This window comes from Pelobates fuscus, chromosome 13 (genome assembly GCF_036172605.1).
Source record: "Pelobates fuscus isolate aPelFus1 chromosome 13, aPelFus1.pri, whole genome shotgun sequence".
NCBI lineage: Eukaryota > Metazoa > Chordata > Amphibia > Anura > Pelobatidae > Pelobates > Pelobates fuscus.
Window position 1 is genome coordinate 108,971,237 of NC_086329.1, and position 27,990 is coordinate 108,999,226.

A 27,990-nucleotide genomic window follows, 5' to 3' on the forward strand; every position below is an offset into this window, starting at 1 on the left:
TAATCGACTGACACTCTATGTAGGAAGAGATGAGGGCAACCTACCCTTTCTTGTTGTAGAAGAAGACAAACACAGCCACCAAGGCGATGATAAGTAGGAGGACAATTGGCATCACTTTGAGAAGCAGGTAAAGGTTCTCGGATTGCTCCTCTTCTGTCAATTGAAAATAAACTTACTAGAGTCATAAGCAATTACATAGGTTTATTCATTATTTTCAATTTATCACGGTTTGTCATGACCACGGTCACATGATCATGATGTCATTTTATTATGCATTTTACCCAATATAAGACTGTGCATGCCAGGTATTTGATTACCACTTGATAAAGCCCACTGTGGGTGAAACGTGTTGTGGACCTATTTTAATATATTTGTTATATTAATGGTTTTGATCATTTTTTCCATACAAATTGTGCCATATACCTTTCCTTCTTTTGTTACATGGCATCCTGATATCTCTCCAGTGAGGTCCTCACCAAGCATCCCAGGTGAGGATTACACAACCTACGCTAATTGTATTGAGCGGGCTATCTGCTCAGGTAATACATCTGCTGATTAATACCTCCCATCTATATCCATGAAGTGGGGGATCAAATCCACTGCAGGCGCAATATACTAGCGCTGGTTTTAGCTCTATTCCATGTGAGTAGGCCATTTGGATTTCCTTTTACACAGCTTTTATCTTATTTTGAACATATTACACTATTGGAGCTCTCTTCTCTTTTTTAATATGTTCCTGAATTTCAAACATCTGAACGGTACACTAACCTGAGGATACAAGCAAACCCTACAAGGCTTACACGTACTATTGTCAATTAGACAATTATCTTGGACTTTTTGTTTGTATTTTTATATTCACAGTTTTAAATCATCATAGGACAGTGCATATTTTGCTCCACTTTTATTGTCTTATCAATATCTATTTTATTATCCTTTACCCCTTGGCGCCCCCTTTTGTTTTGTATTTCTACAATTCCTTTTGGGTTTTTCCCCATAGAAACTTAGCGCTATTCCATCTTCTATTTAAAAAGAATAGTATAAGCTTTTCTTTATCAGTATGCTGCAGGATATTCCAATTTAAAGATCTTTCAATCATCATCTCCAGAAGGTTTTAAAACAAAAATGTAGAAAAAAAAATGGGAATTGGGTTTCACACCTACAACATGCATTTCTCTGTAGTGGTGCTGCTGTAAAGACCAAAAATATATACAAAATACAGATTAGGAAACATCACACCCAAAAAACAAACACAAAAAAACACAAGGCTTCTTAAAATCATTTATCTTAGCAAACAAACATGAGGATTCAGTTCCACCACACGGCCATATTGTATGACACAGTACCCCAATATCAGTGGGTCCTACACCAATTCCAACGTAGGAGATTGACAAACTAACTGCAATACTTACAGCATAGGTGCCCCATTGGAGGGGACCTCAGGAAAGCATTTATTTGAGGAGAGTCCTTGGAAGCAATTTAGTGTTGCAGTTGACATGTAAATCTCCATGTTAAAATTAGCGTAGGACCCATTGATATAGAGGTACTGTGACTGGGCATTTGGTGTAATGGAATCCTCCATTTTTTTTGCCAAGATAGGTGAATTTAAGTAGCCATATAAAATGGAAAACTGTTTTTTGTGTGCGCGGTTCCTTAGTCTGTATTTTGAGATGTGTCCTTTAGGCTGAACATACCAGGGCCAAGTATGAAAAATACTGTGGGCTCGGTCCATGAGCCATTCCCAGCTAATGATGTAGCTCTGATCCGAGCTGAATAGTTCCCAGGTTGTAGTAAGGACAGATGGACACCATTGTATTTTTGGAATCGTTGGCGGGAGACGCACACAACCGTTGAGGGTCCTTCCTAAAAGATTAAACAAGCTCGTGAGATGCATTTTTGGTAGTAGAATACATTAAGTCTTATAATCGATCCTTACCTCGTGATCCCGTTTATATTTTATCTCATATTTAAGGATTAGTCCATTTGGATTTTGAGGCTCAACCCATTTCATCAGGATGGAGCTTTTACCCATGAGATCCCATGTGATGTTACCAACGATATTGTCTGCTTGTGCTATTTGAAATTAGAAAAAGAGGAGCAGTTGAAATTGCATGATTTCTCAGAATTACTGTGTACATACACACATAACTATACCTAGTGTTTATTCACCAAACATTGAATAGCAGTGAATGGAGAACCAGACTTCTGGAACTTCAAAGAAGCCACTTTTCTGTATATTTTGCAATTTAACTTCAGTTAACCACAGTTATTCTCTATAAATACCCCCTGACATCCACTAACAATCAGATTGTCGCAGCACAGACAGGGAGGTAAACATCTGATATTGCACCTGAATCTGTTCCAGGACAATATCTGCCGTTTGATATCCTCATATCGGTTTACGGTGTTCCTAGCTTAGTGAAAAACACCCTACTCTGCATAAAATAATAAAATAAACATTTGTACATCACACATAATATAATAAAGATCTACTTTTACAAAGAAATAACAAAATATAATTTCAATAAAGTTAACAATTGGCTTTGTGATACATACGATCAGGCATGGTCCTGGCAAAAACAAAAGTGGCAGCACTGCACCCAACTATGTCTGCCGCGTGGTTACAGGCATGGATGTCGATGCGATATTCGGTGAAGTGTTTCAGATTGGAGATGACCATCCAGTTTTGGAAGATCTTGTCCTTGTAGGAGTAAGGCTTGGAGTCCCAGATGCTGTGGTTAACGGTGTGGCTGACCGTGCCTTCTAGTAAGGAGGAGAAGTTTCCTTGATAGTCTCCAAACAAGCTGGTGACATGTCTCCTCTGCCGGGGGGATCTGAAGCGGTAAGGAGCATGATTATTGAGCAAAGGGCACACAGTGTTCCAATCACAGCAATTTGCGGAATAGTGGAGCAGAGCGAGATCCTGACTTCTTACATCATTGGAAATGGTTGTGGTTACCGCACTATAGACTTGGGTAAATGTATTAAAATAATAACGAATAGAATGAGAATAGCTTTACTTAGAATGCCAACGTCGCCTAAAGTATTTATCACCATTAAATATATTGACTAAAACCACCACAAGCTCGGGCCTTTCATTTTCAACAAGAGATTTGATAAAACAAGTAGGACTTATAACAATGACGATCATTCACATCCGTGTCAATATTAGCAGCACTGCCTGAGCCAATCAGGAGTAATGACAAACCGTTAAGACGGCTGTTCCAATATAAAATATGACGTAATAAATACAGTCATTGATTTAACCAGTGTGTCACTGTTACTATAAAAATATGTCAATATAAAAATAAAAATAAAAAACATTGTTTCAGACGTCAATATGTGGAAGATATTGGTTCAAATCAACTGTCTGCACAGCTTAGAGCAAAGCAGGAACCAATCAGAGCGTCAGCTGAACATTCACAGCCAATGAGAGGCCTTTCCTTTATAGAGTAATACAGATTGGCATATTTAAAGATGCATGCAGATCTATATATCAATGAACTCTAATCTTGGACACAAGGTGCTAGAAGGAAAATTATAAATAGTATTAACCATTAAGTGGCTCATGGAATTTGAAGAAGTCAGAATAGCTCAGATCAATGCATTTAAAATCACAAGAAGTGCAGGAAGGCAGTGGCAATACAACACAAGCCTAAAAAGAGCCCAAAGTGTACAAATTGCATAGAAAGCAATCAAAATAAACCCCTAAGCAATCACACAGTATGAGAGAATCTCAGCGCCCCATTGATACCATATACCTGGTTGATACTTTAAGCGCTTTAGCTTAATGAAGTAGTTTTGGTGTATAGATCATGCCTATGAAGTTTAACTGCTCAATTCTTTGCAATTTAAGAGTTAAATCACTTTTCTTACTGTTCATGCAGCCCTATCCACACCTCCCTGGCTGTGACTAATACAACCTACATGAACAATTGATCAGATTTAATGAGTATTCTAATATTTAATCTTCCTTTTTTGCTCATTCTGATTAACAGTTAACTCCTGTTCTGTTAATTGAACGCTAATCACATACAGGAGGCTCTAGCAGGCTATTAACAGAGCTGGTGATAAATTCTAAATTAAGCAGACTTTGCAATACAGGACATTTAAACATTAGATCTCTCTTTACAGGAAATGTGTAGGGAGACTGTGTAGGTCACACACAGGGAGGTGTGGCTTGGACTACATCAACAGATTGATTTAACTCCTAAATGATAGACTTGAGCAGTGATCCTGCACCAAAACCACTTCATTATGTAAAGTTGTGTTGGTTCTTAGAGTGTCCCTTCAAAGCAGCATGGGAACCCCACAAAAAAGTGAGCATATCATAAAGGTGAAATCTTTAGGACATGCTCTTAAAGACTGCGTTGAAATGTCATCCAAATCAAAGCCGGTTGAAATATATCATAAGACAGATTAGGGACTACCTTACCTTAGGGTAAATCCCTAACCAGACAACAGGCAGAGATCCTGCTGTCAAGTTTTTTTCACTTGTGACGATGTCACAATTGGAGTGTCTGCAAAATATGCAAAGACCCCATAAGGCGAAAGACACTTTCAGATATATATGAAGCCAACAGTGCAATAAAGCAAATGGTAAATGATGTAAACATACACCTTTTCTGTTATCAACCATTTTTGGTTTATGCGTAAAGCTAAAGTCTAAAACATTAACATTTGATCTGCACTCACACACCTCTGGCACACACACGGTTAATATTCTCACTCATTGAACCAGCAGCGAGAAGCAAAGCATTGATTAGCTGCGGACAGCAGAGGGAGCACCAAGCTGATTTATCCGTTTCAGTAGCGGGAGAAGCGCACGTTCTCACCACTAAAGAGGTTAATGAGGGTCCATTCACTAAAAGCCCAAAATAAATTAAAATACTTTCATTTGGCTCAGTTGTCGCTTTATACACTATTAACGCAAGTAAAACTGTACTGAGCCAAACGGGTCTCTCTAATTAATTGCATAAAAGCTCAGCCGAGCTGCAGCCAAATTTCTTACTACAAGAAAAAGAATTACAAAAAAGGGTTAAAGTGGGGTTATGGATGCAAATCTGATGGGCGGTTTTGGGGAACAAATAAGGAGAGGAATTTGGTTGCAGTTGGGCGGTTTGTAATTAGCTGAATGGGTACATTTGGTTTTATCGCGTACAGCCTTCAGCTGCAGCCGGACACTTAGTGAATGGAGCTCAGAGTCTTATCATCTCACCTCTGAATGTTCCTGTTGATTAATGTCACTTTCCAGGGAGGCCTATAAACAAATAAATGCAGATATTACAAACAAAGGTTGTCCCAGCGGGCCAGGCATCGCCCCCCTGGACCGGTGATGTCGCCTATTCAAGGCTTCAGGGGTTTTCTTTAGAACGATAAAGAAGTAGTTCCACTCTAGACTAAAAATGGCTCCCGCAATGAGCACCGCTTTGACCTTATGGCTGCGATATTAACCGCTTCTTTGTGAAGATATTTTTTCCCAAAGTTATATTGAAATATTTACACAGCTCAACCTGTTGAGATGCATAACAGGAGATAACTGGATTATAGGGAACATAACCATTTCAAATCAGGGACGTGGCTCCGTCTCACAATTCAATATTAAACCGTTTTGGAATGGTCTGACACTGAATGAGGGTCCCTGGGTGGCTAGTGTGGAGAGTTAGCATTGGCCATATCAACGATGGGGACACCAATAGGCTGAGAGTATGCATGTATTCATTGGAGGTAGATCTTAAAAAGAGCCTGCAAAGTCTCTCCCAGTCTCTTCACAGGGAATCGGAATTAGTGCGCCCGTGCGTGTCTGGTCTGAGGTCTCCAGTAGAGAGTGCCTGCCACTTCTGTTAGCTCACAGAAGCCAACGGAAAGAGGCTCACAACCTCCCTGGCTATTTGATTGACAATTTGGTTGTTCCCTAGTTAATTTAGGAAAGTGTAGTGTAATGTTTCTCATAGAAAACTGCACTTTTATAAACTGGGGTTAAACTAGGATACTCCTCACTCAAAGCACGACAGCAAGCAGAGGTGCATTTGGGTTGTTGACTGGTCCTTTGATTTATTCACATAGATCTTTGAAATGTTGAAATATATAATTAAACTAAATGGTCAGATCACAGTCACACATTGAAACATAAAACAATAGGTTCTGTTTAAAGTATTTCACTGGTTTTGTGGAGTTTTAACAGACAAAGAAATTTGAAATTTTAGGTTTAAGGTGGAGAGATTTTCATTTATCTTATTTTTCTTAAATGGTTAATCCAACCGTTTTGAGGAGGGACCTTTCTTGAGTAAAACCCCCTGTTGGATGGGAGGGGTGACATGAGAATTTCTTCCACTTCTTGAATGGAAGACAAGAGGGAGCTTGGGGTGCAGAGCAGAAACACAGCACATACGTAATCCTACCACCATGGCACATTCACGGATGACAAATCCACACTTACTTTGGGATGAAAATTGTGTTCCGTAAAAAGTTCTCAAACTTCTTCTGGAAAGACCCCTCATCTAAATCCACGAGCTGTCCCCCATTTTTTTGGCATGGGCAGCATTTGTCCTCTGAGTCTTGGTTGGCGTCTTGGTTACCGTTATCGTAACTATCGAATCTGGTGTCAGCGCTGCTGGTGGGAAGTTTCAGACCTGTAAAACCGTGATGGGTTTTAACATTATTACAAAAGCACCATTCATTGGACATTGAGATAATCTCTTGGAGGCATAGATGTTTATATAGCTATAGAAGCCATAACTGTAATGTTTCCCGGTTATCAGCATCCCTTAAAATATAGAAAATTTTGATTATGTAATCTGGGAGGGTGAACTGCAATGTCAACCACAGATTGGTTATACTTTTTGTATGCAGACTCCAATAAATCTCCTTCCCAAGTCATCATTACATAGAACTTAACATAATAGATTATTAAGGAGGACGGGATATGAAATGATCACTGTACGGTGAACAGCACAGTTTGTCCAGGCTTGTTGGGAGATGAAGGTTGAAGTAACTGAAAACCCCAATTTCTGATAGTAAACACTTTCAGAACCAGTGGAGAGTAAACGGGATTAGACAGAGGGGTGTAACTGAAGGTCTGGGGGCGCTATAAAAGGGGCCTGACAGCCGGACAAGATTTAATAAAATACTTAAAGGAGTAGTCTTTAAAAAGCTGGAAATCGTTACCCTGCCACAAATGTGCGAAACTGAAAGTAGACAGAAAAGGGGGGCAACCAAATGAGAGACTGAAGGAGTATTGGCATGGGACCCGTCTGTGACTGTACATTTATTATACCTAGGAGATACAAATGTTTGGAGAAAGGGTGACAACAGGAAATACACCGAAAACCTCAAGGCATTCAAGCCATGTCATTTATTGGCCCCTTCACTCTCAATAACGTGTATAGATCCATATCCCAATCCCTCGTACACACATTCCAACCAGAACATTAGTAATATTACATTCCATCCTTCAATTCCATTATACACTGATAAACAATTATATTGTCATTAAGAAATGTGCTTATTATACTTAGAATTTATTTAATAAACGATGTATTTAATGTCCTTCATTTCACGTTTAGAAATGGTCACACTCTGTATACGCAGGTCTGTATTCCGAAATAATACGAAACAGAGGAATGTAGGGCAGGGGTGAGTCCTGCTACTTACTGTATAACTGTACACAGTAATAAATCAGATACATGGCTTCCTCCACCGATATGTTTCCACTGTAGCCTTGTCTTTTATTTTGTCAACAAGAAGGATTTACCATTACAAAAAGCCATGTTTTCCAGTCTGACACCGTTTAAACATCAACGATCTGCCTACATATTATGTGTGTTTATATCTGGATGTTGACAAGAGCACTCTGCTAAAAAACAAACAAATTAAAGCCAACATGCAATGATACCTGCGACAGCTCTGAGATGTGCAATAATTGCGGTAGCTGCAGCAGGTGCTGCAATATCTGTGTTAATAGTATGGGTAAAGGGTCTTACCTTTCGTGCAATAATCGTTCAGATAAAGTTCTTGGTCCTCCACCATCTGCTGCCAGAGAACCAGGTAGTAGGTGATGTTCCCATTGCGCTGTGTTGGTGGCTTCCATCGAACAATCAGATTGGTTGAGGAGTTTGACATGATGATCACATCCTGAGGGACGGTAGGGGCTGCAGAAGAAAATTTACGATAACTTAATAAAATTCCTGCTACCTAGCGGCTGCCCCCTACAATTTATAAACCTGCAATGGGGACACATTATAAAATGTTAAACGCCAACGCTGCCATGGCTACATTCTCAGGACGACAATAAGACAACACAGAAACAGAGTACAGGTAAGGGGTCAAAGGTCTGCCATCACTAAGGACCTAGCGCCCCTTCCCGAGTACATTTCTTCACACCGCATCGCCCTCTAGGTAAATTCCACCATCACCAAGGACCTAGCGACCATTCCTGAGTACATCACTTCACACCGCATCGCCCTCTAGGTAAATTCCACCATCACTAAGGACCTAGCGCCCCTTCCCGCGTACATTTCTTCACACCGCATCGTCCTCTAGGTAAATTCCACCATCACCAAGGACCTAGCAACCATTCCTGAGTACATCACTTCACACCGCATCGCCCTCTAGGTAAATTCCACCATCACTAAGGACCTAGCGCCCCTTCCCGCGTACATTTCTTCACACCGCATCGTCCTCTAGGTAAATTCCACCATCACTAAGGACCTAGCGACCATTCCTGAGTACATCACTTCACACCGCATCGCCCTCTAGGTAAATTCCACCATCACTAAGGACCTAGCGCCCCTTCCCGAGTACATTTCTTCACACCGCATCGTCCTCTAGGTAAATTCCACCATCACTAATGACCTGGCGACCATTCCTGAGTACATCACTTCACACCGCATCGCCCTCTAGGTAAATTCCACCATCACTAAGGACCTAGCGCCCCTTCCCGAGTACATTTCTTCACACCGCATCGTCCTCTAGGTAAATTCCACCATCAATAAGGACCTAGCGATCATTCCTGAGTACATCACTTCACACCGCATCGTCCTCTAGGTAAATTCCACCATCAATAAGGACCTAGCGACCCTTCCTGAGTACATTACTTCACACCGCATCGTCCTCTAGGTAAATTCCACCATCACTAAGGACCTAGCGCCCCTTCCCGAGTACATTTCTTCACACCGCATCGTCCTCTAGGTAAATTCCACCATCACTAAGGACCTAGCGCCCCTTCCCGAGTACATTTCTTCACACCGCATCGTCCTCTAGGTAAATTCCATCATCACTAAGGACCTAGCGACCATTCCTGAGTACATTACTTCACACCGCATCGTCCTCTAGGTAAATTCCACCATCAATAAGGACCTAGCGACCATTCCTGAGTACATCACTTCACACCGCATCGTCCTCTAGGTAAATTCCATCATCAATAAGGACCTAGCGACCCAGAATGTGCTGGCTCAGGATGATGGGTGGGTGCAGTCTAAGAGTGCTTTCCTAGCTTTGGATCAGACTGCTGGTTGAAAGCCAAGCTTTATTCACTTACACTCACATTTCTAAGAATCCGAGCTGGCTGAGGTCTAGTCTCTGCCACCCATACTAGTTTGTACCTTCGTTCTATTTTGTGTAAACCCAGGTACGATATTTATGATTGTAGGTAACGCAGGGTGTCCTGATATGGCCCGGGAGTTACAGTGTATAAATAATATACTCATATCAAGTTACCAATATTCTCAAACAAGAAGTAGTGGAAATTGGCTTTTGGATTTAAAAAGCGATTCTACCCAACTCTTAACTGCAACAAACACATTAAAGAGAACACTGGTTTAAAAAAAATAAATCTAAACAAACATAAGAGTGTATGTTACTGGTCTGACGAATGTTCCATAAATCACATTTATCTCTATATTTTATTCTTCTACTATAACTTATTACTGATTATAATAAACTGTACATTTTAATCAATGTTCCAATCTATGTTGCTGACAATATAAATCTAATGTTTTCAATCCTTTACATTATTCTTGACACCGAAAAAGACTTCACTTTCTCACTGGTGTGATGTATAAAAGTAAAACCATTCACTATTCACAGACAGTGTTATACCTGCTGGTTTAGTTCGGATGTAAACAACGTCGCTCTGTGCGCCAAAGTTGTGTCCATCTTCTGTGGTGGCGAGAGTAATGGCACGCACGTATATGGCGTACTGCGTCCAGGGTTTAAGGTTGGTCAGGACTGCACCAGGCTCCTGATCATTGCTCAGAGGCAGCTCCACATCTAAAACGTTCCAGCTGTTCGCGCCACAGGCATCCTGTCCCATGTACTCGGTCACGTTCTGAAATGGTCTAACACAAAAAGAGAGACAAGAAATGGCTGTGTAAGCCAGGCCATCAGAGTGAGTGTGTATGGCAGGGAACTTATACATGTGTGCATCAGTCTGACTATCGGGGAGGAGAGAGTGAAGGTGTCTGTGAGTCAGTCTGACTATCGGGGAAGAGAGTGAAGGTGTCTGTAAGTCAGTCTGACTATCGGGGGGAGAGTGAAGGAGTCTGTGAGTCTGCTTGTATGTAAAATGGAGATAAAGAGAGCAATACATATAGTGACAAAGAAACAGACAATTTGAGAGTGCCAGACTAAAAAGATGGAGAGATTTCAAAAAGATATCGTGGCATCCATTCCTTAAATTGTTAATTTAAAAATGGAGACAATGCACACAGAAAAGAGTGGACAGAAAGTGAGTCACAGACGAAGAGACACACAGAGACTCAAGCAGGAAAAGACTGGTTCTGTCCAAACACGTCTGGAAACGCTGTGAAACACTGATTTTACTGTTACAGTATCGTTAAACTCTCTACATCAAGCGTGTCAAACTCGCGGCCCACAAAGACCATCTTTGCGGCCCTGTGAGCCGCGAGTACATGCTGGTGTTATAGCAGAGTAGGCATCTGCTTTCCCCATACTGCAGGTGCCTACTCTGCTAAAACTTACCCGGCCGGGGAGGAGTGCCAGCGAGGGAGCTCAGTGTTCCTGTTCCGGCCGCCGGAATATGACGTCAGTAACTATGTGTGTGCCTCTGCCTGTCAGTGAGTGTATGTGCGTCTGTCTGTGTCAGTGAGTGTCTGTCAGTGAGTGAGTGAGTGAGTGAGTGAGTGAGTGAGTGTGTGTGTGTGTGTGTGTGTGTCAACGGGAGGATCAGATTTGGCACAGGGTGGTAGAGGGGGGTGCTGTGGTTTATTAAGGGGGGGGACTAGGATGTAGTAGAGGGGGTTTATACAGTACTTTTTAAAATAAACCTACGTTTCTATGAAAATTTAAGGTATTTTTTTTTTCTGCTGCCCCTTGTTTATGTGGCCCGTGCCAGACAGAGTTTGACATGCTTGCTCTACATCAATCTAGTGGATGCTGGACACCTCTGCAGTGACATGGCTGGGACTTACGATTCTTTGTAATGTATGATGAAGCTCAGCAAGTCCCTGAAGTCAGGAGGCTGGTAGCGCTCCCATCGCAGAATGATACGATCCGCTTCCGTCGTGTTTCCACTAAACCGCAGAGACTGGGTCCGACCTAAAACACGACAGCTAATCAAAATATGTCAACTAATTATTATTATTATTTATAAAGCCCCAACAAATGCCGCAGCACTGAACAATGAGGGCCCTGCTCAGTGAGCTTACATGCTAGAGGGAGTGGGGTATAGTGACACAGTAACAGAGGGATTGAGGGCCCTGCTCAGTGAGTTTACATGTTAGAGGGAGTGGGGTATAGTGACACAGTAACAGAGGGATTGAGGGCCTGCTCAGTGAGGTTACATGTTAGAAGGAGTGGGGTATAGTGACACAGTAACAGAGTGATTGAGGGCCCTGCTCAATGAGCTTACATGTTAGAGGGAGTGGGGTATAGTGACACAGTAACAGAGGGATTTAGGGCCTGCTCAGTGAGCTTACATGTTAGAGGGAGTGGGGTATAGTGACACAGTAACAGAGGGATTGAGGGCCCTGCTCAGTGAGGTTACATGTTAGAGGGAGTGGGGTATAGTGACACAGTAACAGAGGGATTGAGGGCCCTGCTCAATGAGCTTACATGTTAGAGGGAGTGGGGTATAGTGACACAGTAACAGAGGGATTGAGGCCCTGCTCAGTGAGTTTACATGCTAGAGGGAGTGGGGTATAGTGACACAGTAACAGAGGGATTTAGGGCCTGCTCAGTGAGCTTACATGCTAGAGGGAGTGAGGTATAGTGACACAGGGGCTAAGGGTAGGGTAGAAAAGTAGGTTGCAAGGATAGTGTTCATTGAGGGCTTAGTATTTTGTTTTGATGACAGTTGCAGGAGCACAACATGGATTAATCAGTGTGCCTTAACAGATCATGCCCAATACACCTCAGTTCCTCTTCCAAATCATATTGGGTGGGTTGGGGTGAATTAGGCAGGTGTGGGTGATATTCTACCCACAGCTTCATCAGCAGAAAGAAACATTCTCTTATTTACAGGAAAAGAAACGTTCACAATCTGTAACCTGAACTGGTTAGCATTGGGAATTATTTCCTGTAAACAGTAAATACAGAAATATTCACTCACTAAACAGAGCAAATTATAGTGTATCTGTTGTTTAGGAAAAATCTGCTATTTTGTTCTAACCCGGAATAAAATCTATAATGCATTATGAATACATGCAGATTCATTGAGATAGTCCACACTGGATTTGGCTCTCTCTAATGGTGCATTTGTGGACATGCAATACCCACCCACAAACTCCTTTTCTCGTCTATCACTGTAATGACTGATTGTCAGCCTTTGTGATATAAATCCCTTCAATAATTTCTCCTTACTTGCCAATAACCACATGCTAACATGTACCAATGTTCAGGGATCCAAGCGAGTATTACCCCCTCCCATTGCTGGTCTGCTCCATTATACCGTAACACAACCCAACACTCCCAATCACGAGACCAGCAGCTGGACATGGACAACGAACCATCACTGCAGCTTACAATGACGGACCGGGACCGGAGGGGAGAGAACTTAATGTACAGGTAACAGGCACACACTATGTGTAGTTAAAAGGATCACTATAGGCACCCAGACCACTTCAGCTCAATGAAGTTGTCTGGGTGCCAGGTCCCTCTAGGATTAACCCTGCAGCTGTAAACATAACAGTTTCAGAGAAACCTATGGGTTAATCCAGCCTCTAGTGGCTCTCTCACTGACAACCGCTAGAGGCGCTTCCGCGCTTCTCACAGATTTTCAGTGACCAAAAGACCCTATGGTGCCAGGAAAACAAGTTTGTGTTCCTGGCACTATAGTGGCCCTTTAATGAGCAGTTTCTGTTTCCTTTTTTTTATATATATCATGAGGTACTCAGAGCACCATAACAACTACAAGCCAGTTTATTATTACAGCTTATGATATAGTGGATATGGTACAATAAGCCTCTGGGTGTCATGGTCTGGTTGGTAATTGAGGTCCAATCCTTCTGCAGGCACAGCATGTCCACAAATTGTCCCTCATTATTCACATCTCTTACCATTGGCTTCCATTTCATTGACTTTCTAACTTGGTCCTTCCGGTGCCAAATGTCCATCCAGGAAAAATGTGGACATTAAATGGCTTCATTTTAAATCTGATGAATCCCTGAACTAGTTCTGTACGTAAGGATTGACAGGAATTATAATGCGCAGTGAGGACTCACATGAAGCTCGGTCTCCGTTGGTGCGAGGGTTGATGTCGGCCTTGTTCTGTCTCCCCTTCGCCCCAGTTATTTCCTCGATGTGATAGATCTCAGAGAGGCAGAGCTTGGGGTTAAACGCAAAGTATAACTTTCCCTGTGGTATGGAGAGATTTTCATGATTTGGATCCCAGAGTTGCTGTAGATTCTGGTTATCCAGGATGTACAACGTGTAATTTCTGGGGGGGAGAACAGAGAACAAAGTGAATATTGGTAAACAATCTTCTCTCTCTCTCTCTACTTTTCATTGGAGACTAACTTCTACACTTTCAACCACAAATGACCATAAGAAAGTCTATGTTTCTTTCTCCCCAATGAGTTCTATCATTCAATTTCCCTGACAATCGTGAATGCAAACACAAGCATAAACTGATCAATACTCTAGCTAGTAGGGTCTTCTTTCCCGTATTGCTATATTCTCCAGGAACGCATAGACCAGAGAAGCGTGATGGGATGATTAACCAATGAAAGTTTCAGACACTGCATTTCCAGTAAGATGTTCTGTATCGAGGAGAGAATACGCACACACACGTTCCCGTGTCCCATACAGTTTTACCCATAGTTTACCACCTTTCTATTATTGGAGTGGTGTACCTGGGTGGACACAGTTTGTGGCTTAGCATTGCCTACGTTTGACATTTTACCCATTTTCCAGTTATTCAGCATGTTGGAGATACTTACCCATCTACCATGGAGTCTCCACGGATAAGCTTCAGGTTTTTGAAAAATGTCAGAGACACAAGGGCGAAGGAATGCTTTATTTTTAGGAAGCCAGTGATGGTCTCGATTAGGCCTAGGCTCTTCTGTAACTCGGACGCCAAATTTACTGAAATTACACAAATCATTTTGGAAACGGTACTGTAAATGCTCCCACCATGCCGCAATGTGATTACACAGAAACTGAGTCATAGAACAGCAGAAAGTAGTCAAACTACACACGGCACACTAAAACATAGGCACTTAAAAAGCCCAACCCTGGATGTAAATTATGAAAAGACTACAGCATGGCATTCAAACAGGAGATGATATCAAATATAGAATTTTTTTCTCCTCCTCAGAATACCTGAGCGAGGGCAAAGCTAGCCATTATGGTTCTAGCAGGGCACCTGGCCTTACAGGAGAGGCTATTAGCCCCAGGCAAGGTTAGCCATTACTGCTCAAGCAGCGCACTTGGCCTTACAGGAGAGGTTATTAGCCCCAGGCAAGGTTAGCCATTACTGCTCAAACAGCGCACTTGGCCTTAGAGGCCACGGTTAGCCATAACAACTATCAGCATGCCTGGCCTTGCAGGAGAGGCTATTAACCCCAAGCTAAAGTTGCCAATTACCGCACTAGCCTTTGCTTTAACTAGAAATATCTATACAAGAACAATACGCACTGCCTTTTCGGATATTGAAGATCAGACTGCCTTCGATGCAAGTACAGCCAGTCAGCTCCTTGGCGGATTGGATGGAGTCAATAGATTTGATCCCAACTTTGCAAACTTTCGGGCACAGGCCTTCACATCTATGGCACACGATGCTGGAACAAAGACAGGCCTTTACTACAATACAATAAGCGGTGACACAATTAAACTTTTATAGCAATATGTATAAGGGAGAATGACGACCAATTTAGACCATCCCACCATCTTGTTCATATATACAACACATGGCGGACGTGGAAAATGCATCCGATGTATCTAAAGAACACACTTGGGAAGATGATTGCAGCCGTTTCGTTATATTGCTATAAATATTGTGATTTGTACCAAATTTGCCATCAACAAAGCACAGTTTGAGGGCACGCAGTGCCTGTATAACACGACCAGTAACAATTTTACACATACATTTGTGATTATTATTTCTAGATCGTACTGGGGATTATTCCTCATTACTACTTACCTTACAGCAGCTACATACAGAGCGCTGAATTGAGTGCTTTCCTGGATAATAGTTCTCAGGATATTTTAGGATTCCAGCATTACTGGTCCTGTTTGTATAGTAATTTTAGAAGCATACAGCGGAGATAGTATATCCTTAATAAATACCTATTTTGGGTGTCGGGGCATTTTTCTAAATGAAGGAGTTGATGAGCTAAACATTAATTTGGATTTTGTGCGTGTTACAGTGTGCAGACGGTAAGGATACATGGCTTTGGCTGGAGATAACAGCGAGAGACCTACCTGCTTTCATTCCTGGTGTACCCAGACGGGCACTCTGACTGGCAGCGGTTCCGGTAGATCACAAACTTGGAGGTCTCCTGAGCATTTTCAGACACCTTGCGCAGGCTGGCACAGTACTCTGGCATTACGCAGCGCCAGCCCTCATACTCGTACGTACCGCGTGGACAGGAAGGCAAACAGTTGTCGTTAAAGTAGAAGTTGCGACAGGCCACACACGCTCGGCTGTCACCAGGTTTGTTGCAGCCCCCAAGGCATTCCTCGTGACAGCAGCTGCCACTGCTAGTGCAGGCGATATTCTTTCCACAGTCACACACTGAAAACACAAGAAAAGGCAGTTACTAAATAACACACAATTGGCAGAGCAGAAAATAACGAGGCGCTTTGGTAAAGCAGGATTTTTCAGACAACATGGCATATAACATGCACATAGAATGGTTAATGCTGCTCAGTCAAGTGAGACCTTAAAGTAAAAGTCATTTAAATCAATTTCCAGCAGATTATCATTTTCATTCTGGTGACGTACTTTGTTTTGCTGTAAATATCCCCTGAAGCGGAGATTTCATCTTGGACTTACATCATAAATTAGACAAAAAACTAAATTACCAAAAAAATACAAATCTAGAACATCCAAGATCCAGCACACTCACTCAACAGCAACTTCAAACTCTCAGAATACAATCGTTTTCTAAAAAGCTCTAACCTGGGTAAAAATACTGGGGGTTTAGTTACAGTATACGATCGTTCATTGCAACGTCAACGTACTCCATTGTGTTTTATGAATAAGCGGCTGCCCTTGGAGTAAAATGGGCAACTAAGTACATTAATGAAAATATATAAAGAACAGTTTCCCCCTTCATCCATAAGGTCTGACAAAAATGCTTAAATAAAAATGGTTGAATAATCTGCCCACGGGTTATTTTAGCTGAATTGCATTTCAGGGAATTCCACTAGAATACAATTAAAATGCCCATAGTATGACTCCAAGCATCTGTGCTATAAAGTCTATTTCAATTTACTGGAGTAATTGGAAGCCTCCTTTTCCAGTCCCTGGCTGTTACAATGCAGTCTTGAAGTTTGACCTACAGTTGCCTTACGTTGTGGAACCACCATTACACACAGAATGGAGCATTGATGGAGAAAGGCGAGTGAACCCAGCGCTGGTCCGGAGTGGGACTTTATGGGCTCTGCAAACTGAAAAGTAGGTACTGCCACTGTGCACAATGTTTGGATTGAAAGAAATAACATCTTAGGATCTGAAACTGCCCAAAAGCAAATAGAATTAATATCGACGCCCTGGATGCCCTCAAAGCCGCTCTCCATTCACAATATAAAAAGGATGCCGTGGGTGGTGTGGAATAGTGTGCATCCAGTGTCCACGTTGTGACCGTTTTGTTTAGTAACATTAAAAGCTCTGTGTATGAAAGAGCGGCTATCCCTTCCCCGTTTGACAAAGCACATAATGCATTAATCATCTTCTAACAAAACGCTTTCTGTCCATATTATACCTGCCTGTCGCTGGACCAGACCAGCACAGGATATCACAATTCCAGCTACGAGGCTGATTACACAGCACAGAAATACATTGAACAATGCCTTCAATAAATCGACACGCTTTATACAGTCAGTCAAAGACAAGCTGTGCACACTTAGAAAAACACAAATGTAATGGAAGGGAAATATCCTGGCTGATTTGATTAGCTTTGAACTGGTGCACATGTATTTTATTAGCTCTGAACCCGATGAAAGATGTTTAAACATTGACACAAGGTGAGCAAACGAAAGACAGAAGCCGACTGCAAGGAACCGTAATGAGAGGATTCCTTCTTCACCAGGAAAAGACTGCGGACGGTAATTATCAGGAACATGAAGTCATTGCACGCAGAATGCCAGCTATGGAAGTCACACGCTGTGAAATAGTGGCACAGGCATGATGCTAAACCCCGGGGATAGGAGTGTACAGCCGTATGTTTACAAGCCAAACAGACCCATTTATCTTCAAGATCCTGGCAGCCAGATTAACGGTGTCTTGTTCTCCAGACTGTGTGCCACATTAACATGCCAACCAGGGCAAAGGTGCCCTACCATCACTTCGTCCCGGGACATTTCTCCAGTACCCCCAGAATTGGGACACCAAAAAAAAAAAAAAAAAAAAAAAAAAAAACAGGATTGTGAGACACTGGCCCAAATTCATTGCTGCCCTGTTTTCAAGTATGTCCTGGTAAATGGGCATAGTGTGGGAGTAGATTTAATTAAAGCTCATAAATAATGTGTAATTAAAGATTGCATTTACTCCCCCAGATCTCCATCTCATAACATGTCTTAATACATGTTATGTACATGGACAATTTACTGGACAGTTAGCACATCATCGAGAAATCTTTATATTTCCAGTGGAAAAAAACCCAATCTCCTTTTCATCTATTTCAATATAATTGTAAAAGCAATTAAAAATCTCTATATAAAGGGGATGGCGTCACTATTTTACATGGATGTGAGAGCGCACGGGTTAAGTGGAATGTGTGCAAAGTGATCACGGACCAAGGGGTGCCGGTCAGATCAGCTAAGAATGATGGTTTGCTAGGTCACCACAAGGGGACTTTCGTTGCATATAGTGACCGTGCCTGTTCCTTTCACCTCAAGTTGGGGAGAGGGGCATACATATACCCAATTAGGAATGTAAGATTTGTATAAATAATTCCGACCAGCCAGTGGGTCTGACATCCTGCGGTCACAGATTAGGGACAGAGTCTACAGATACACAGACTGGCTGGATCCGACACTGGGATTAAAAGTTAATTTAGCTCATTGCAAGGCTGAATCCTGAAGGTCACTCTAAAACGAATGCTTGTGGCAGCTGTAATTACGTGCCTAACACTATGGAAATAAAGTAGAGAGAGGGCCTGCAGACCTTTCCTGGACACATTAAAACAGCAGGCAGGCCCCACGGCTAGGCCTTTAAATGTGGCTGGAGAAATAGCTCAGTAACTGTGTTGCAATGAGCAGTTAACCCATGCATTGACGGCTTGCGTTCCAGACATCTTGTTACATGGTTAAGAGTGCGATTTATCCACAGGCTGACTGCTAATGAAAGGCAATCTGTGGGCTGTGTTCAGTCCCCAGCCATGGAAATTAAATTGTACAGATAAAAGCCACTTAAAGGGAAACTGTTACTTGGAATTTTTTGTACAAAATAAATAAATCTTGCATACCCATTTAAAAAAAAAAAAAAAAAGTGTGGCGGCCACTCAGGTAGGGACAAGAGTCTCGCCGCCAAGGATGTCCTTTCCCCTTTCCAGATTCCCCGTCAGCGCCGTCTTCAGTGATTATAGCAAAGTTAAGTGAAGTAGCCCTTTCCCCCAGACATTAGTCGAAACCTAATGCTGGACTTAATCTGGTTTATTCAAGCCAAGGCACACTCAATTTATTCAGAAAACAAAAGGAAATCAGCGCTAATTAACAAACGATATGTAGATAGGCAGCAACCCAAACAAAGGAGACCCCTCAAATCCTTCAATAGATGAGACAATACAAAGAGATGGGGGTAGGTCTGCGCCAGCGGAAAAGTAAAATAACATAAAATAGTCCAAAAGAGTCTCACTAGAGCAGCAATGCTTGATGGGATATAGATCAGTTGTAGTTTCAGTAGGGGTGGGTGCGTCCTAGTGCCGCAGGGTATTCGCATATGTGAAAGACAGAGATACAGGAACAACCAGTAGTGCGATACGTTTAAAATCCAAAGGGTAAAAGAATAGTAGAAGGTAAAGAACTCACATTTAAAAGAGCTATGGCCAGCTCTGGTGTGAAGAGCGTACAGCGATATAATCCCCGCTGCTGGGATGTGTAAAGGAAATGCGTCTATCAGCGCCGTCTGAAGCTCCAGGGAAAATAAAAAGAGGCAACAATAGTACGCTCAATTGGATAAAAGTAAATTAGAGTAATACTTACAGGTATAGAGCAGAAAAAAACTGCTCTATTTATAGAGCGTTGGTGGTATGATCCCCACCTGGGATTTCTTTACGTACAGGAACAACAGTAAAAAAACAGGAAAGTAAAAATAATAAAAGTGCATAAAAATAAAAAGAGAATTGGCAAAGTAAGTAACCAAAAACCTTTAATTGATTAATTGAAGGAAGGCCCCTTCCTTGTCTTGTGCCTTCCTTAACACACATCTTCAACTGCTCTCTCTCTTCTGGCATTGTCCCTGCTGACCTTAAACATGCTACTGTAGTACCTATCCTGAAAAAAAAACATCTCTTGACCCATCCTCCCCCTCTAACTATCATCCTATATCCCGGTTCCCTTTTTCCTCAAAGCTTCTGGAAAGACTTGTCTTTTCCCGTGTGTCTCACTTCCTCAATTCCAACTCTCCTTGACCCTCTTCAATCTGGCTTCCGCCCTCTCCACTCTGAGACTGCGCTTATCAAAGTTACCAACGACCTAATTGCAGCTAAATCCAAAGGCCACTACTCCATACTAATTCTTCTTGACCTCTCTGCTGCCTTTGACACCGTTGATCAGGCTCTCCTTCTTCAAACTCTTCAATCACTCGGTCTCTGTGACTCTGTCCTCTCGTGGTTTTCCTCCTATCTCACCCAACGCTCATTCAGTGTCTCCTTTTCTAATGATACCTCCTCCCTTCGTCTGTCTCGGTTGGAGTCCACCAAGGCTCTGTCCTTGGTCCCCTTCCATTTTCTCTTTATATGGCCTCTCTTGGCAAACTTATTACCTCTTTTGGATTCCACTACCACCTGTACGCTGATGACACCCAGATATATCTCTCCTCCCCAGACCTCTCTCCTGCCGTCCTGCAACGTGTCACTGCTTGCCTTTCTTCCATCTCTGACTGGATGTCCTACAGCTTTCTGAAACTGAATCTCTCTAAAACTGAGCTACTTGTCTTTCCTCCTCCTAATACTGATCCTCCTCTCTCGCTCTCCCTTCAAGTTAGTGGTATCCACATCTTTGGAAGAGCACTGTCTTGGCACCATACTTGATTCTGGCCTCACCTTTGAGCCTCACATCCAGTATGTTGCCAAATCCTGTAGATTCCATTCCAAAAACATAGCCCGCATCCGCCCCTTTCTTACACAAGATGCTACCAAGGAGCTTGTCCATGCTCTAGTAATTTCCCGCATGGATTATTGTAACCCTCTGATTGGTCTTCCCAAAAGCCGCACTGCACCGCTACAGTCCGTAATGAACGCTGCTGCCAGACTGATTTTCCTCTTCAACCTATCGCTCCTGTAAGTTTTATTGTAATTTTCCAATTTATAGTTTAACCCCCCCTCTCATAATATTGTAAAGCGCAACGGAATTTTTTGTCGCTGTATAAATGGCAATAATAATAATAATAATAATAATAATGTGTATCCCTGAGTACGGTTTGGTATCTCCCAGGGCAGGAGATGGTTATCTGTAACCCAGCCCCCTCCTTCCTGGGATTGTGTAGAATTGTGTCTGTGCATAAAAGAAGCCTGTGTTCAATAAAGATTGTGAATCAAGCTGGTGAGAAGACAGTGCTTAAACCTCCAAAACTGTCCTCGCCCTACCTAGAATCCGTACAATAAAACATGGACAAGAGAGACCATTAGGTAGACTTATGCACCAAGATAGGTGTAAGCTAGAATCAACGGAGGTAATCAACTTCCCATGACCTTATGTGATAAGGAGCCTGAATGAACTTGTCGAAAACATAGCACCTCCACATACTCTATTTAAACAAAAAACATAAAAATGTACTGTGTATGTCGTATTATATACCCTATTGTATAAAATGTTATTGTATTGCAAGAGGATTGCCTTTGGGGTACCTCATATGCACGTGTTACCTGTTTAAGTACTCCAAAAATAAAGAAATAAAAAAAAAACCTCCAAAACTGTCTGTTGTCCGGTTATTGGAGGGAAGGAAGCTTTAAAACCTGTGTCTGCTGTTCCAGGTTGCAAGGGATGCAAATGCAATAGGGAAAGTCCTTGTAAGGACTAAGAGCTTCCAGGGCTGAGTGTCGTCTCTGCCTGAAAGAGCATAGAGTCAAGTCCCCTAACCATGCAAGAGTTCCTGGTCGCCTGAAAGAAGGGAACTAACGGGAGGTAACCGGTCCGGGTTAACCGGGAAGTGGACGTCCTGTTACATAGCCCTCTCCTACTGCAAGCCTACTGATGGAGGGCTGAATAGAGCAGGTTTAATATAACAGATCATTTTCCCTTGGCACAAGCTTGTAAAATACCAGTGCAAACAAGGTAAGCGATCTCATTAGGTTTCACAAAATGCGTTAGACGGTGGTCCTGGTCTCCCACCATTGCTCCTTGGGGTGAGGCTGTATTTCTGGCATTCCTCTGCAGGGCTCTGATCATTATAGATAACAGAAGAAGCACCTGATCTTCCATCATTAGCAGGCCACTAGCCTCCGACCAAAATGCACATAACAGACATTTGGGCGTCAGCCCAGACTGGGGAGACCCAATGTTACGAGGGGTTGAGAGGTAAAAAGAGTTAAAACAAAGTCACTGTGTCTAAATAAAGAAAAATACAGATTTAATCTTGTAATAGAATAGATACATGAGATTGTGAAGGGATAATGTCACTTTAAATACATTGTTCTGCTATAAAGGACCCTGGCATTGAGCCTAATCGTTGCGTTTCACAGAGGACTTCCCGGGGCGGAAGTAGTTAAACCATCCTTACTGGCAGTCTTGGGAATCTGCCAGCATTGTGAGGACAGAGAGGAGGCTTTTACTTTCACGTTTTGTCACGTTCGTGGAAGGCTGTGTGCAGGCTCCTGTACGGACTACTCATGGCAGCAGCGGAGGAGGCACGGGCAGCGATGAAGACAGTGTTTATGATTTGTCATCCTGTGCGCTGCCATTTGTTTATAGTAAACAGACGCCTGCATGTGGCGCGTGTCCTGTAAACAAACCACTAGCATGCTGCTGGCTGCTTCGCTCACGGATACACCATGCCTCGGATTACATCCACACACACAGAGCCCAGCCTTCACATTCACACAATGGGCGTGGCAGTCTATTAACCCTTTCCATGTATTCCCTATATCTAGCTCTGCTGACTTTCAGAACAGGCTGGAACCTCTTAAAGGACAACTCATCCTCCTGAGAGGGGTCAGTTAATAAGATAGGACGCACAGTCCTGAGCGAAATACTCTGTGTGGTAGAATTTCTTTAAAATCTCTCTGCAGTCTGATGTAACAAAGCAAGGTTGCTCTCCGTCGTCTCTACTGACCAATAAACATGTTTTACTAGAGCAAGGGTCAGCGGCCTATCAGGAATCCCGCACAAAGCGGCCAAACAGTCTCTGACCCATCAGGAATCCCGCACAAAGCGGCCAAACAGTCTCTGACCCATCAGGAATCCCGCACAAAGCGGCCAGTCTCTGACCCATCAGGAATCCCGCACAGAGCGGCCAGTCTCTGACCCATCAGGAATCCCGCACAGAGCGGCCAGTCTCTGACCCATCAGGAATTCCGCACAGAGCGGCCAGTCTCTGACCCATCAGGAATTCCGCACAGAGCGGCCAGTCTCTGACCCATCAGGAATTCCGCACAGAGCGGCCAGTCTCTGACCCATCAGGAATTCCGCACAGAGCGGCCAGTCTCTGACCCATCAGGAATTCCGCACAGAGCGGCCAGTCTCTGACCCATCAGGAATTCCGCACAGAGCGGCCAGTCTCTGACCCATCAGGAATTCCGCACAGAGCGGCCAGTCTCTGACCCATCAGGAATTCCGCACAGAGCGGCCAGTCTCTGACCCATCAGGAATTCCGCACAGAGCGGCCAGTCTCTGACCCATCAGGAATTCCGCACAGAGCGGCCAGTCTCTGACCCATCAGGAATTCCGCACAGAGCGGCCAGTCTCTGACCCATCAGGAATTCCGCACAGAGCGGCCAGTCTCTGACCCATCAGGAATTCCGCACAGAGCGGCCAGTCTCTGACCCATCAGGAATTCCGCACAGAGCGGCCAGTCTCTGACCCATCAGGAATTCCGCACAGAGCGGCCAGTCTCTGACCCATCAGGAATTCCGCACAGAGCGGCCAGTCTCTGACCCATCAGGAATTCCGCACAGAGCGGCCAGTCTCTGACCCATCAGGAATTCCGCACAGAGCGGCCAGTCTCTGACCCATCAGGAATTCCGCACAGAGCGGCCAGTCTCTGACCCATCAGGAATTCCGCACAGAGCGGCCAGTCTCTGACCCATCAGGAATTCCGCACAGAGCGGCCAGTCTCTGACCCATCAGGAATTCCGCACAGAGCGGCCAGTCTCTGACCCATCAGGAATTCCGCACAGAGCGGCCAGTCTCTGACCCATCAGGAATTCCGCACAGAGCGGCCAGTCTCTGACCCATCAGGAATTCCGCACAGAGCGGCCAGTCTCTGACCCATCAGGAATTCCGCACAGAGCGGCCAGTCTCTGACCCATCAGGAATTCCGCACAGAGCAGCCAGTCTCTGACCCATCAGGAATTCCGCACAGAGCGGCCAGTCTCTGACCCATCAGGAATTCCGCACAGAGCGGCCAGTCTCTGACCCATCAGGAATTCCGCACAGAGCGGCCAGTCTCTGACCCATCAGGAATTCCGCACAGAGCGGCCAGTCTCTGACCCATCAGGAATTCCGCACAGAGCGGCCAGTCTCTGACCCATCAGGAATTCCGCACAGAGCGGCCAGTCTCTGACCCATCAGGAATTCCGCACAGAGCGGCCAGTCTCTGACCCATCAGGAATTCCGCACAGAGGGGCCAGTCTCTGACCCATCAGGAATTCCGCACAGAGGGGCCAGTCTCTGACCCATCAGGAATTCCGCACAGAGCGGCCAGTCTCTGACCCATCAGGAATTCCGCACAGAGCGGCCAGTCTCTGACCCGTCAGGAATTCCGCACAGAGCGGCCAGTCTCTGACCCATCAGGAATTCCGCACAGAGCGGCCAGTCTCTGACCCATCAGGAATTCCGCACAGAGCGGCCAGTCTCTGACCCATCAGGAATTCCGCACAGAGCGGCCAGTCTCTGACCCATCAGGAATTCCGCACAGAACAGCCAGTTTCTGACCCATCAGGAATCCCGCACAGAGCAGCAATTGCAGGTAGTGAGGGAGACTCTTTAATTTAAGTATTGCAGATAGACACACACACAGATGCAGAAAAAGCCTCCCCTCATACAAACAGCCCAAACAAACAGTCCCCACAAACACCACCGCTGGCAATCCACATGCACACAACCCCACAAACAGTCCCACACATACACACCACCAAACACACAATGTGACATATCATCCACACAATCCCACATTCACAATACCACAAACTACTTACAAACATATACAACAGCTCACATTCACACATATACAACGTTGCAAAGCAATTGCAGCACCCATAAATAACAAGCAGAATACGGCTCATACACACCTCGATGAAAAAAAATAATTTAAAATAGGACCAGCATGCCAGGGAACGTCACAATCTTGTTTTGGCAGAGTAATACTAAACAGGTTGCCTACCCTGTATTAGAGGAAGGGTCAAGGGGTCGATATTGACCAAGAAATGGAAGAATAGTTTATTCATTAAAATAGTGAATAATAATAACTGGTGAATTGATAGCGGTTTTAGAAAAAAAACACTTCATCTTCGCTGTAGCCAGTTTAGTTTTCAGATCATATTTATAAAAAAAAAATTAAATATGTAATGTAACCCCAAGTATGTGATAATTCAAAGTAAATTTCAATTTGTTTGGTAAAATATTGAAAACATGGCAGGATATTTTGCCCTTAAATTTGAAATTCACCCTGAATGCTCAGGTTAGTGAATAACCCTGTAAGTGTAAAACAGTTGTGAAGATATAAAAGTGCATTTTCAATTTTGGATAAAACGGATGGATAATTATCCCAGTAAGCCATCTATATGAACTGAATGACCCCGGGTGAATTGCACATATTGGAATGTTACTATATTTGGCAGCCCTGTAGCTCAGGGTTACATTTATCACTAGCAGGCACTAGCTGTATAACCATAAACACAAACACTACGTGTGTGGCATATTCTACGTACTGGATTTACATTTTTGTGTATTTTTTCTTGTCATAGATCAGAAGAAATTCCCAGTATATTTACCCCAAAACACATAAAATAACAAATAAAAGAAAACAAGAAAAAAAACTAAAAAAAACTTACAACATAATTTATAATATAAACACATGGACAGTGATATTGTAAGAAACATAAAATGGACAGGCTAGAGAGACGGGAAGGACGCGGCGGCGTGCAGGAGAGGGGGACGGGAAGGACGCAGCGGCGTGCAGGAGAGGGGGACGGGAAGGACGCAGCGGCGTGCAGGAGAGGGGGACGGGAAAGACGCAGCGGCGTGCAGGAGAGGGGGACGGGAAAGACGCAGCGGCGTGCAGGAGAGGGGGACGGGAAAGACGCAGCGGCGTGCAGGAGAGGGGGACGGGAAAGACGCAGCGGCGTGCAGGAGAGAGGGACGGGAAAGACGCAGCGGCGTGCAGGAGAGAGGGACGGGAAAGACGCAGCGGCGTGCAGGAGAGAGGGACGGGAAAGACGCAGCGGCGTGCAGGAGAGAGGGACGGGAAAGACGCAGCGGCGTGCAGGAGAGAGGGACGGAAGGACGCTGCGGCGTGCAGGTGAGAGAGGGACGGCACGCAGCGACGTGCAGGAGAGAGAGAGGGACAGCAAAATGAAGTGGTTAAACCTTCACTTACCTCTACAACAAAAGCATGGAACAAAGCACAGACCATGTATTTATATGTGGACTCTGACCTTTCTGACAGTTAATGGATGTCCAGCAGCGCGGCTCGGTTACTCCATTTACCGGGGTCCTTACGCAGGAATCTACATTATCCAGAATGCCAGGACAGACGTCAGCACACTCTTCAACCGCCTTGTTTCCCACTATGTAATGATTTTCCACAGAATCGGAAAGCAGAGCCCAGTCTATGGTGAAGATGTAGCAGAGCTCTTGGTTCCGCTCGATGCGCACTGCCCCTCGGAGAATATTGGTAAGGCTATGAAGACCCAAATCTCTTAAGTGGGGCATTTCATAGATCACCAATGAATAATGGAAGAAGTGGGATGTTCCTCGGATTATGGAGAGGTTAGGGAAAAGTTCCCGCAGGCTTTCCAAGCCATAGACACGGAAAAGGAGGAGGTACTCTGTAATCATAGTCAACCGGGGGAAGCTGAGGCCACGGAAATCTTCGGGTTTGGTGCTGAACATGAGTAGGATTTGCAGGTTACCCTGGATGACGGTGCAATTTTCCAACTTCTGAAACTGGGACACATCATTTCGGATATCCATACTGCCGCAAACTGAGTAAACAAGAGAAAGGAGAAACCTTGAGAAATGTCCACAAGCACCTTCTGGAATTGTACATTGTGCTTTGTCATTACGTGGGGACGATTTTACGAATTCCTGGAAACACGATTTAGTGACTGAATGCAAAGCAGAACAAAGTGCTAAGAGACGTCACCTTAAAGTGTAAACAAAAAACACCAAGTCACTGAACTTCAACACATCATCCATTCACGGAATGTTTTATTTTGGGCTTATCTACTAAATAGTTCATTTTAATGGATTGTTCCCATAAGAAGACTCCCCCCCACACATTAAATTTTGCAACTTAAAAGTGCTTACTAAGGGTATCACACTACAAACCACAAAGCTCACTTCATATTCAGCTTAAAGGACCTACTCGTTTTCCTGGCACTATAGTGCCCTGAGGGTGCCCCCACCCTCAGGGACCCCCTCCCACCCGGCTCTGGGGAGAGTAAAGGGTTAAAACGTACCTTTATTCCAGCGCCGGGTGGGGAGATCTCCTCCTCCTCCTCTCCGCCTCCGATCCTCCCTTTCGGCTGAATGCGCATGAGCGGCAAGAGCCGCGCACGCATTCAGCCGGTCTCATAGGAAAGCATTCATAATGCTTTCCTATGGACGCTTGCGCGCTCTCACTGTGATTTTCACAGTGAGAATCACGCAAGCGCCTCTAGCGGCTGTCAGTGAGACATCCACTAGAGGATTTGGAGGCTGGATTCTCTGAAACTGCTATGTTTATAAAAATAAAAATAAATTAAAAAAAAATAAAAAGGTAACCCTAGATGG

At 43.8% G+C, this 27,990-nt stretch overlaps 1 protein-coding gene across 3 annotated transcripts in view; it reads right to left on the minus strand.

The window, feature by feature from the left end:
- Positions 1-27,990, minus strand: part of INSRR (insulin receptor related receptor) — a 69,048-nt gene that overhangs the window by 13,594 nt on the left and 27,464 nt on the right. Inside the window, exons 2-15 of one of the 3 annotated variants that reach the window (XM_063440245.1) lie at positions 26,652-27,200; positions 15,877-16,189; positions 15,091-15,233; positions 14,394-14,538; positions 13,677-13,891; positions 11,427-11,553; positions 10,096-10,334; positions 7,980-8,147; positions 6,437-6,629; positions 5,216-5,257; positions 2,554-2,831; positions 1,934-2,070; positions 1,692-1,860; positions 45-153 (exon numbers count right to left, since the gene is read on the minus strand). In XM_063440245.1, coding sequence (XP_063296315.1) covers positions 45-153; positions 1,692-1,860; positions 1,934-2,070; positions 2,554-2,831; positions 5,216-5,257; positions 6,437-6,629; positions 7,980-8,147; positions 10,096-10,334; positions 11,427-11,553; positions 13,677-13,891; positions 14,394-14,538; positions 15,091-15,233; positions 15,877-16,189; positions 26,652-27,200 — 2,827 coding nt within the window. The remainder of the gene's footprint in view (positions 1-44; positions 154-1,691; positions 1,861-1,933; positions 2,071-2,553; positions 2,832-5,215; positions 5,258-6,436; positions 6,630-7,979; positions 8,148-10,095; positions 10,335-11,426; positions 11,554-13,676; positions 13,892-14,393; positions 14,539-15,090; positions 15,234-15,876; positions 16,190-26,651; positions 27,201-27,990) is intronic. The other 2 variants (XM_063440247.1, XM_063440246.1) reach the window with 2 other exon arrangements.